Consider the following 12,870-nt stretch of genomic DNA (forward strand, 5'->3'; position numbering starts at 1 on the left):
ATAGGCGTGAAATTATTTCTTGAACATTTAATCTCAAAATGACGTCAGACATGATTCAGCCTACATAATGGTATCATAAATACATAATGAAGAAGCAATGAATTATTGACAAATGAAACAGAACTGCCACCAAGTGAAATGCAGAACAGAAGTACCTTGTGTATGTTACGCGATGCACATATTTTATATGGAACGTGGGACGAGCATATCCATGTTGTAAATTGCGTGAAGAAATTAAAGTCTGGGTGGGTGTTGCCTCATCGCCATTGCTGCCGTATTTCTTCTGGATAGCTGAGATTTCCCCATGCTTTGTTCTCTGAAACTTAGTCATGTGCTAAACCTGAGTTTTTCATCTCTCAGAGCAATGTCCATACTATGCACTAAAAATAAGTATGGTAGCCCTAAATCTATCAGGTTAAAGTCCATTAAGTACGAATTTTTTGATCAATTGTATAGCATACCTTGTAGAGTTCGGGTGCAGGAGATTGTGAAACAAACCTGAAAGGTTTCACCTGCCTGGAATCTCCCAAAGGACCTTCTGAGTGTAAACCTCCTATGAAGAGTACCAATGATATTTAACTGCTCATAATCTATCTCTACAGACATTGACAATAGCGGGTATGTCAGTGACTATGAACTTCAAGATCTGTTTAAGGAAGCAAACCTTCCGCTGCCTGGCTACAAGGTGCGCGAGATTGTGGAGAAAATTCTAGCAGTTGCTGACCACAACAAAGATGGCAAAATCAGTTTCGAAGAGTTCGTGTCAGTAAGTAATTTAATCTTCTCCCGACTATTGATTGTTTTGCTTTGAGCAGAATTTTAGTAATGTCATTGCTCTCTTTGGTTAAATCTGGCTGCAGAGAGCAGAAAAAGTGCTGCTTTAAAATGATGATTATGATAACAGCAACAATTACCACAAATGGTTCATAAAACAAAGGGAAAAATTTTCAAATTGTCGGAATGGAAGTCAGGTTTAGACAATAACTGTTCTTTTCTTAATAAAACTATAGTTGAGTTCAATGCTTATTGACTATCTGTGTGTGCAAAATATTTTAATATCTTAGTAGTTGGCCTTAAGAAATGCAATATTTTTTATAACTGAAATAGCTAAGGTATGGAAGATATACCTCTTAGAAACTGGTTGTTTCCTTTTGATAAGTTACATCTTCAGTTTCAGCAAATGCCACCGGGTGAATTTTGATGCCAGCTCTGGTAGCATCATTTCATTATTAAACTACCTCAAGGCTCAGGGAACTGAGCAAGATGAAAAATAATATATGACTCAACCAATAAAAGAAAAATAGATGTAGAACTCACTCTTGAATATCATGTATTTCAAACCCCTAAGTCCAAGAAAGATGACTTGGCTAAGTTGCCATTGCCACCTGGCAGTTGAGCACGGGCTGTTACTTCCTCCCGTCAATACCACCATGACTGTATTTTTCATAAGAAAATATAACCATTAATGTAATTGAATAAATATTTATGAAATATAAATTGCATGGTTTTGCATTCTTTATTCATTAAGCAAATATTTGAGCTCCTTTCTTTCCTGGAACTGTGCTAGGCACTGTGAATAATGTGGTGAATGAAGAGATGTCACCCCTGCTTTCATCGAGTTTACATGTGGTGGGGAAGACAGAATCACACAAATGGATAAAAGATAACTGTGATAATTGCTATGACAGAGCAGTCCAGGTCCCTTGAGAGTTAGCAGAAGACATTGAACTTGGTGGGGAGGTTAGAGAACCCTGGGACTCGGGGAAGGTGTCCCAGAAGTTTGAAGACCGAGCTTTGATCTGAAGAAAGATGTTAAACAGATTAAAGGGGCTGGGGTGGGGGAAACTAGTAGTGTGAGAGGCAGGCAGAGGTGACGGCACGTGTAGAGGCTTTGTGGCTTTAGCGATGGTAGATACTCCCAAGCAACTGAAGAAAAGGTCAGTGTGGCTGGGGCTCTCAGGACGGTAAGGGTACAGAATGTGGCTGGAGTAGAAAGTTGGGGTCAGGGCATGCAGGGTCCTGTGGGATTTTTGTTTTATCCTAAGAGCAATAGGAAGCCAGTGAAGTGGGAAGAATAGAGCGTGCAGTGACGTGATCAGGCTGCTGTGTGGAGAACTGATTACATTCAGTCCAGCCGGTCTCTGGAGAGTCCAGGGAGAGAGGGATTGGGAGAGGGTGTTTCTCTAAGCCCATGTTATTTCCTCTAAGAGCTGACTTATTTGCTTTAACATGTGTACATTTGAGATGTTCAAACAGGAAAATACCTTCATTAGGGTGTTTAAAAATCTTTATCTTGTAGTTAGTTATTCTGTTTTCGGTACAAAAGATCATGGTAAGTCTAGAAGAAGAATATCAATGTGTTCAATTTAAGCTTAATTATAACAAAGTTTCTTTTAGTGGTTGGGGCACAAACATTTGTCCATTTTGTCTTATTGGTAAAATGACAAGAGTTGTCTGTGTACAAAAGCAATAAGTGTGAGAACCCCTGATTGTTATTTATTTTGGTGTCATTCCAAATAAAGGAGTCTAAATAACTGTCTTTCATGTTGCAAGGTTTTTTTATGATTATCTGATCAAGACTCAATTTTACTTATATCCCATTCCAGCTAATGCAAGAGCTGAAAAGCAAAGACATCAGCAAAACATTCCGAAAAATAATTAACAAGAGGGAGGGGATTACTGCTATTGGCGGAACTTCGTCCATTTCCAGTGAGGGCACACAGCATTCTTATTCAGGTAACTTCCCACTCCAAATATAATCGTTCAGTCACTGATTCATTCAACAAGACCTATATTTCATCACATCGAAGATACCATTCATTGTAATTCACACCATTGTTTTATGTGCCACCGAGGGAAAATCAGACTAAATTATAAAATTCCATCAGATTTGAAATATGTCTCAATTTCAGAGATGTCAGAATGAAAAATCCTAGAATCGTTGAAATTAACAAATTTCTCCTATATGTCAGGCACAGTGTACAACAAGGAGATTAGAAACAACAAAATAGAAGTCATTTCTATTTTAGCATTGAATGTGTTTAATCATGACCTTGGAATGGATTTTTCATCCTGACTGGTGATGTGAGTTTACTTGTACACCTGCTCTAGGAATGGTGGAGAGGTCTAGTGCAAGGACTTTTCCCTTCCATTTTCCAAGAGCTGAGATTCTGATACATCCTTTATCAGGCAACCAAGTGACTAGAGAGCACAGCACCTGATTTGCTTGATTTGATAGAATCACTGGATTGTTGCCCAGTGGGAATTCCAGAGTCACGTTAACTCTTAAGATGAGATGTCTTGCCTCATGTGAAGGTAGCTTCTCACGGTCAAGATGTCTAAGAACCTTTGGCCAAGTTCCTTTTGTTCATATTAACACAATTAGAACTATGCTTTTTAAATTTTGGCAAAAACTCGTGACTTTTTTCCCTCTTTCTTGCTTTGAGATCTGAATCTGTTAATTATCTTCTTGATTCTCTTCCTTTCTAACTGGATTTTCCTCTAACAATATACTCACACTTCTCCTCCCCAGTGAGTACTTTTTCTAATCTTTTCACACCAGGGAAGTGCAGTGGTAAAGACAGTGGTCTGTAACTGCTACTTCCATTTTTTTGAAAAATATTCGCTCCTGAACTCCATTTCTGCCTGTTCTGATGAAATGGCTTCTTCATTTTTAAAAAAACTTTTTATTGAGGTAAAATATGCATTTAGCAAAGTGTTGTAATCTTAAGTGTACAGCTTAATGAATTTTTACGTGTGTATACGTCTTGTAGCTACATCCATGTAGCTGCCAACCAGATCAAGATATAACATTTCTATCACCTTGAGTGTTTCCCTCCTGCCTCTAGCAGTAACTGTTCCTCCCCAGAGGTCACCACTTTTCTGATGTCTGTTACCATAGAATTTTTTGTTTACTTGTTTATTGAGGGGTAAGATGTACATAGTAAAGTGCACTGTTCTTTTTTTTTAAGATTTTATTTTTCCTTTTTCTTCCCAAAGCCCCCCGGTACATAGTTGTGTATTTTTAGCTGTGGGTCCCTCTAGTCGTAGCATGTGGGATGCTGCCTCAGTATGGCTTGATGAGCGGTGCCATGTCCGCCCGCAGGATCTGAACTGGTGAAACCCCGGGCTGCCAAAGCGGAGCGCTGGAGCTTAACCACTCTGCCATGGGGCCGGCCCCCTGCACTATTCTTAAGTATATGGCTTGATGATTTTTTACAGATGAATGTACCCATGTAACTATTATCTAGAACAAGACATAGAACATTTAATGGCTTTTAAAAAAAGAAAAGCTTTATTGAGATGTAATTGAGATACCATGAAATTCACCCTTTTCTTTAAAGTGTACAGTTCAGTAGTTTTTAGTTTATTCACAGAGTTGTACAGTCACCACCACTATCTAATGTAAGAACACTTTAATTACCCCAAAGAGAAAATCCATGCTCATTAGCAATGACTTCCCGTTTCTCCCTTCCCCCAGCCTCTGACAACCATTAATCTACTGTTCATTTCTATAGATTTGCCTATTCTGGAAATTTCATATAAATGGAATCATACATTGGTGGCCTTTTCCTTGACAAACTCTTCTTCATTGGCGTAACATTTTCAAGAGTCATCCATGTTGTGGCATCCATTGTACTTCATTCCTTTTTATTGCTGAATAATATTCCATTCTATGGATAATGTCACATTTTCTTTATCCTTTCATCAATTGGTAGACATTTGAGTTGTTTCCACTTTTGGCTATTATGAATAATGCTGTGTGAACATTCGTGTACACATTTTTGGGTGGACGTATGCTTTGAATTCTCTTAGGGTAAATACCTAGGAGTGGAATTGCTGGGTCTTTTGGTAACTCTATGTTTAACATTTTTAAAAACTGCCAAACTGTTTAAGTGGCTTTACCATTTTACATCCCATAAACAAAGTTTGAAGTTTCCAATTTCTTTACGTTCTCACCAGCGCTTGTTATTGTCCATTTTGTTTCTTACAGCCATCCTACTGGTTGTGAAGTGGTATCTCATTCCTGGTTCCTGTACCTGTAACATCCTCCCTTTCCTTGCCCATCTTCAGCTATTAAAAATCTATCTTTCAAATAGTACCTTCTCCATAAAGCCTTTTCTTTTCTTTATTTTTGAGGAAGATTGGCCCTGAGCTAACATCCATTGCCCATCTTCCTCTCTTTACTTGAGGAAGATGTCGCTGAGCTAACATCTGTGCTAATCTTCCTCTGTTTTACGTGGAATGCTGCCACAGCATGGCTTGACAAGTGGTGCTAGGTCCGCGTCCAGGATCTGAACCCATGAACCCTGAGCTACAGAAGCGGAGTGTGCGAACTTAACCACTGTGCCACCGAGCTGGCCCCCGTAAAGCCTTTTCTTAATCACCTCAGCTGGAAGTGATTATTTTTCTTTGAATTCTTTGAAATGTTGCATATGTCTCTTTTGTGGTGTGTTTATTTCCTTTATGTCACATTCTTTGTATATCTGTTTTATTATTACACTAAAAATTCCTCAGTGGGAGGTACAGTATCTTAGTGATCTTTAAATTCCTGGATTCTAAGTCCCTGAAGGGGTACGTATGGCGAGGCAAGAAGATAAGATGGATTATGATATATACAAAAGAGAAATATTAGTAAATGTTTGTGTCTTTATTGATTGTGTGTGTGTGTGTGTGTGTGTGTGTGTGTGTGTGTGATGGATTAGATTTTGGGGGTACTTGCCAAATATGCCCTTAGGAAAATTACCTAGTTCTAGGAACTGGGGCAATAATGGGGAAGTCAGCTCACTATGTGCTACCCTGTGATGGAAATGGGAATTATTTTCTTTGAGGGTTTATCTTGTTAAAGGATATTTATATTTACAGGATAATAATAAAGCAGTAGAACATTTTTCCTTTAAGTTCCTTCCTATTTTCCCCACTGCATAGCCTGACAACATTTTCTGCCTGAAGGTCAATGTACCCACACTAGAAGCCATGTGTTGAGAAGTGGAGGATTACAGATGGTATCTAGATTTGTGTCAATTTTCTCATAGTAGAAATTCCACTAAAATGGAGCTATTTTATTCATTTGAATAACTCTTGATTGAAATCAGTGTTTCTGTTTTAAACCCCAAATCATAACTCAGTGAATTTTGCAGTGGGGGCGTGGTGGTGGTGGAATTTATTACTGTGGCTGTTTCTTGTATTTTTTCCCCCGGTGTGTGTGTGTGTGTGTGTGTGTGTGTGTGTGTGTAATCTGACCTCTGATGGTTGGCTTCTGATTCATTAGCTCTCAGAAGCAATATATATTTGGAAAGATTTTTAGACTCAAACCGAATATTTAATTGTGCTCAGTTAAGCTATATGTCTTACTCTCCTCTAATATAACAAATGAAAAAGTGGAGTGAATTCCCCTTTCTCCTTAAACCCTCTTAAACCCATTGGTGTTTTAGTAGAGTTTTAATGATTAGCATTTATTATTTTTGAACAAAAAGTAAAAAGTCTGTTTTTGTAGCGGAATTAATTTTGTGAATTGAGGTTTGCTGATTAAGATTTCCTGTTTTCAGAGGAAGAAAAAGTGGCTTTCGTCAACTGGATAAACAAAGCCCTGGAGGATGACCCTGATTGTCAGCATCTCATCCCCATGAATCCCAACGATGGCAGTCTTTTCAAGTCACTTGCAGATGGCATCCTTCTTTGGTGAGTTGAGCACTGGGTTAAGGGAGCTGTGTTCTTACTGTCTCCATTGATGAGCGTTCAAAGACGACGACAAGTCAGCGAATCCATTGTCTTTTGGAGTTAGTTAACAAGTAGCTGCGTAGGTCTTGAAGAATTTATCTTGCATAGAAAATTAAGTACTATATGTTTTCCAAAGTTTTCATTCAAATGCAATCTCTTATTTTTCTGATGCCTTTTTCATCTATTTCAGCTAAGGCCAGGAAACTGTTGAGTTATTCTTCTGATGTATTTTTAAATGTTCACAGGGTTTCTTTTTTCACTTCCCAGTAGGGGAGTATTGATTATTGACTGGGACAGGAACGTGAGGAAATGTAAAAGAAAGAGACACCTCATGTGTGCTTCAGTGAAATTCATGTTTTAATTCAGGCTTGTTGTGTCCTTGGCTCTGCAGCCTGTTTCTGTGCCTTGATTGTAGATGCTCACAGGGCATGCCCTTTTCTTTGTTATGTGTGCTGTTGTCCCAGCAGACTTCTTTGTATAAAGCAGGTGTCTTTTTTTTTTGAGTTTATTGAAATACAGAAAACTTACAAAGAAGAACATAACCGTCACAAATATTCTTATCACCCAAAATTAGCTATTGTTTACATTCTGGCACATTTCCTTCAGGCCTTTTTCTGTGTTTTTACTTAAAAAAAAAAAAAAACCTACTCAAGAATACAGGATATTAATTTGTAGGACATTACTTATAAAATATACCTTGACCTCCACCTACAATTCTGATCTCTTCCTCTCACCTTCAGAGGGAATTCCTATTATGCATTGAATGGGTATTTTCCTATCTTTATTTTAAAATATAAAATATGGAGACAAAATTTATTTGGGTTGCTGCCACAGCATGGCTGACGAGTGGTAGGTCTGCGCCCAGGATCTGAACCTGTGAACCCGGGCTGCTGAAGGTGGAGCATGTCGAACTTAACCACTAGGCCACAGGGCCAGCCCTGTTTGAATTATTGAAATTTTAGAAAGACCAAGTCTCTGTCTGTTTATCTTTCTGTGAAAGCAGTAATTTTACCAGTGTTGATATCACTTTACGAAACTTGGCTTCTTGAGAATTTCTTTGTTCATATTTCAGCCTGCTGAATGTTGATCATACATGAAATAAAGACTCACATAAAGAAAATTCAAGACTGTTTAAAAAAAATGAGGAGGAAATGCTAAAATTACTATTGCAGTGAGTGACGGATTTGTTTTAGGTTAGGGAATATTTCTTACATTTTTAAAATTAAGTCCCTGACATGAATTACAGTATAATATTTTAAAGAAATGGATTATTACTTTTCAAAATTTAACTATTTGATCTACTTCAAAAATAAACAGCATTTTTTGGGAGTCTTAAACTAAATTATTTCCATTTTCTGTTTAGCAAAATGATCAACTTATCGGAACCAGATACAATTGATGAAAGAGCCATTAATAAGAAAAAGCTCACCCCTTTCACTATTTCTGTGAGTATTTGCCCTTTGCTAGTAATCATGTTACTGTGCTATAAAATGTAGGACCTTTATTAATGGATGTTTAGGCCCAGGAAAAACCTTTGATTTAGCATAATTTCGGTTTCCTATAAAAACTAGATGTTTACAAATAAAAATTCAGCTGTGTTTTGTGATGAATGAAATTAAGATTCAAAGCACTCTGGATGAACTTCTTAAGATAATAGTATTCAGGTTATATTGTAATTATTGAGTTATTTTAATTAATGAATATTTGCTTGATGCAAGCGTTCTTATTTGTTGATTGAAATAGGAATACTGTATAGTTTGACCATTTCACAAAATTTTGAGCTATTCTTTTTGTACTAAACTGTTTTGCAGTCAGCTTCTCCATTCAGATCTTGTTAAAGTCGAGGAATTTATAGTCACCACACTTTTTCCCTCAAAATCTTTAGATCAATGAGTGGATATCACTATTTACTCTGGACTTACTAGGTGCCAGTCATTGTTCTAAACACACTACATGAATTATCCCTTTGACTCCTCCAGCAGCCTTAAATAAGGAAGATACTGTGATTTTCAGATGAGGAAGATGGGGTGCTGAGAGCTTACACATGGTGTTTTTATGGCACTGAATCTCAAATACAGCATTTCTTTCTTTTGCATAAATTTGTTTGTTTTTAGTTTTAATACTTGTATGCAGTGCAGTAAAGAAAATATAACTATTGTGTAACTATTTTGTGGTAGCTGTAGGATGCGTCTGAGGGACTACCTCCTTTACAGTTCTGTTTTTAGAGAGAGTGTTCTTCCAGTATGAGTAGAAAGTGGTAGTCCAGGTCTCTGGAGTGCTTGAAAGAGTGTACTCATGTAGAATGAGGACAGACAGGCCTCTGGAAGGGGCCAGGTGTTACTGTGGGTATTAAATCTGTCTTGTTCAGTAATTTTAGAGCTCTGGGAATAGATCTGCCAGAAAACTAAGTTTCCCATGAAACTTTATCCCGAAGAAGCCTAATTCATTTGTAACAGATTGTAAAGATTGTGATAATGTAGTTTTTCACCTCATGATGATAGGTTTATGAAGTATCATGATTATGGGAAGAAGAGAAATATGAAAAGACGAAAATGACATACAGTAACTGGAAGCAAGATCAAGTAGTTAAGAGCAGGACTAGTGTATGATCTTGGAGACTTTCTCATCTCTCCCCTTCTACTCAGTGTGTTACTGAGCTGCATTATCTCGCTTGTTTAGTGTTATTGAAACAAAAATTAATTATACAAATAAGACTCTGAAAAACAGGTGGTAGTGATTTAGGGACCTAAAAGTCAGAAAACTAACACAAGAGTTTCCTGTATATAGGAGATTGGGTATATGGGGTACAGGAAGTTGAATCTGTTCATTATAATGTGTAAAAAATCTTGTGCGATTAATATACTCACACATACATAGTATATATGTATTTACTTTATACTTCCACATGTGTAAATGTTCACACATATTTATCACCTTAATTTCACCTTACATAAAATTACAGTTTAAGGAGGGAAAACATAAATCTCATTTGGCTATTCCAAATGGAGTAAAAGTGATGATATGTAAAATAAGGATGAAATCTGAATAACAAACTAGGCCTTTATTCTTCCTGACCCAATAAGTGGCTAGCACAGCCCTCTAAAAACCATTAACAAAAGTGAACTCATCTGGGATTGAAACATTAAGGGAAATGAAAATTTGCAAAGTGGTATGAATTAAAACTTGCAGTACCTATCTGAGACTGGTAGTCAAGAGTTGGATAGTTAATTAATCAAAATAGAAGGGACATGAGAAGCTGTCTAAAACAGCAGTGTAAATTTTTCTGCCTGATAAAGTGGGCTGTGTCTTAGGCACAGATGGTTCATTGATGCACAAAAAAGATGGGAGAGAATAGATGGCTAATCCAAGTTCAACTGCTGTGTCTTTTTCTAATATCTCTAGAAGGCAAGATATGTTTTACAGGTTAGGACACTGAAACACAAGGAGGAACAACACCTCTCTCCTGTCCCAGTTGTTGGAGGTTCCCATTGTCTTTGTCCCCACCAACACGGGTCTTCAGGCAGGAAGGTTGAGCACTCAGGGTAGTTGTCTCTGTTAAGACTTGGAGAGCAATCTCTTTGTGGGGCTCTCCTGTTGCTTCTTGTTCTTAAGGTGTTTAGCATTGCCTTTAGACATTAGTGGTCATCCCATCCCCTACGTGCTACTAGGGCAGTAATGTTGTATCTACCCATTAGAAACTACCATTTATCTGAAGAAGTGCATTTCAGCCTCTTACTTTCAATCCATTTTTTTTAGCTACTTTCTTATAAGTCATTTGCTGTACTGGTAAAGCCAACATTTTTAGTAAAATGATTGTCAAAGGATGCTTCCCCATATATCACCAACACAACCTGCTGATAAGACAAAGCTGAGGTTTACTGCTTCTGCAGTAAGAGAAAACACCCCCTCAAAGCCCTGGCAGTGGTTTGGAGGTGGGAAAGTGAGGTCAGAATTTGAGATTTGGAATTGTGGTTTAACGCGGATCTTTCAGTGTAGGGGAGAGCAAAAACTGATTACGATTGGGTATGGATCATGATGCAACAATCAGGATTGGTGGAAAGGAGAGGATTTCAAGGTGAGGGAGTCAAAGAATCTTAGAGCATAAAGTGTCCATGGATGTTTTCCACTGAAGAGCTGATGGGTCTTTCAAGTAGTGGCTGCCATGAACAATCAGACCTTTTGCCTTCTTCTCCTGGGAGAATAAAGTCATGCTAATGAAGACAGAGGAACAGTAAGTCATGCCAGTGAAGACAGAGGAATAGCAGAGTCATGTTAATGTAGGTAGTAAGGTGTGGTTTCCTTGTGAGTGTCCAGGCTCAGGGTAGTAGTAGAAGGTTTTGGTTCTCACTAGTTATAATGAATTTACATACTTCTTTTGGCCACACTGCCGTGATGTCAGTGCATATGCAAGGGGTCACTGTGAGATTAATACCATTATAGGAATAATTTTCAGTCTAGTTTTTTCCCCTGCTGATGCATTCTGGGGAATCACAACCGGAACAAGAGCATCCTATATGCTCTTGGAAGAGGAGATAGAAAAATATTACTGATCAAGACTAAATTTGCTGAGGCTGTCTCTTGAAAGTTATATTGATTTGATTTAAGGTAACTTAAACGCATCTGATGATGTTAAAAATCTTCTAAGGGACCGGCCCTGTGGCGCAGCGGTTAAGTGCGCGCATTCCGCTTCTCGGCGGCCCGGAGTTCACCGGTTCGGATCCCGGGTGCGGACATGGCACTGCTTGGCACGCCATGCTGTGGTAGGCGTCCCACATATAAAGTGGAGGAAGATGGGCACGGATGTTAGCTCAGGGCCAGGCTTCCTCAGCAAAAAAAAGAGGAGGACTGGCAGTAGTTAGCTCAGGGCTAATCTTCCTCAAAAAAAAATCTTCTAAGATTTCCATAAAATATTTGAAATATACTGATGATTTCATATTTTTCATGTTTATTTGCAGTGAATTATGAGGTTATAAAGATATCAAAATATTGCCTGGTTCTTCCTTCTTTGGAAAAACTATAATTAAATGAATATTGCTTAATACCTCCACAAAAATAACGTTTCCAAATGCTTGCTTTAATTACCCTAGACTGGTTCTCAAGAGATATAGCCATTTACTTGGAGCCCAGCAAGATAAATCACTTCAGCATGCTGCAAGAGGAAGCCACCGAAATATTCACTGTGCCTTGTAAACCTTTGTGTAGTTTCTGACTAGTAATCATAAAACCTAAAATTTTAAACAAACTGTGGGTGCAGGGGCCCCATCCACACATTGACTAATCCTTGTATTGAGGGAGAGTTAAAAAAGGAAAAGACAGTCTCTCACGTCTCCCAAAAGCAAATCAAACACAGTTCACGGCAAATCCCCTGGCTCTTAAAACTACATCTTGTTATTTTTGGTGATTTAAAAGTCTGACTGCATAGATTATTTGTCACCATTAAATGGCCACAAAAACAAGGCCCAGCAGCAAACAGGCCACTGTGTTTTTCCAAAAGATGATGGGAAAAAAATCCTTAGTATATAGGATGCATTTGTTATTTCTAGGGAAGAAATTTGAGGAAGAAATTAAAAAAAAGCTAAAAGCTAAGGTCACCCTAAACTTTTCTAATTCAGTGTCTTTTCCACTTTTCTGCCTTATGTTGTTCTAAACTCTTTTTTGTTGTTGTTTTGTTGTTCTTTCTATTTGTATTTCTGATCACTGATACAGCATTAATAGATGACAACTAAAGGACAAGTTGGTATTTTTAAAGAAATTTTGCCTTCAGCTAAGCCCTTAGATTAAAATTAATGGCATATTTGGGTAAAAAAAAATTTAAGAGATTTACCCTTATTTTATTTGAAAATAATTTCAAACTTACAAAAAGTTGCAAAACTAAAAACTGTACAAAAATACTCATCTACCCTTTACCTAGATTCACCTACTGTTGATCGTTTATCCACATTTGTATGGATGCACACACATTCTCTCGCGTGTGCATATGTGTGTGCCTGCGTGTACACTTTTTTTCTAAACCATTTGAGAATAAGTTACATACCTCATGACCCTTTACCCATGAATTCCTTAGCATATATTTACCAAGAACAGGAATATTCTATTACCACTGTATAGTTATCAAGTTTATAAATTTATATACTTAGGGGCACAAGGTAT

At 37.7% G+C, this 12,870-nt stretch overlaps 1 protein-coding gene across 6 annotated transcripts in view; it reads left to right on the top strand.

Moving 5' to 3' along the window:
• The window catches only part of PLS1 (plastin 1), a 105,956-nt gene that overhangs the window by 60,459 nt on the left and 32,627 nt on the right, over window positions 1-12,870 (top strand). For all 6 annotated transcript variants that reach the window (XM_046645680.1, XM_046645671.1, XM_046645716.1 and 3 more), the window contains 4 exons: window positions 603-766; window positions 2,607-2,736; window positions 6,549-6,681; window positions 8,084-8,165. In XM_046645680.1, coding sequence (XP_046501636.1) covers window positions 603-766; window positions 2,607-2,736; window positions 6,549-6,681; window positions 8,084-8,165 — 509 coding nt within the window. The remainder of the gene's footprint in view (window positions 1-602; window positions 767-2,606; window positions 2,737-6,548; window positions 6,682-8,083; window positions 8,166-12,870) is intronic.

Source organism: Equus quagga, chromosome 1, assembly GCF_021613505.1.
Source record: "Equus quagga isolate Etosha38 chromosome 1, UCLA_HA_Equagga_1.0, whole genome shotgun sequence".
In the NCBI taxonomy this organism is placed as follows: Eukaryota; Metazoa; Chordata; class Mammalia; order Perissodactyla; family Equidae; genus Equus; species Equus quagga.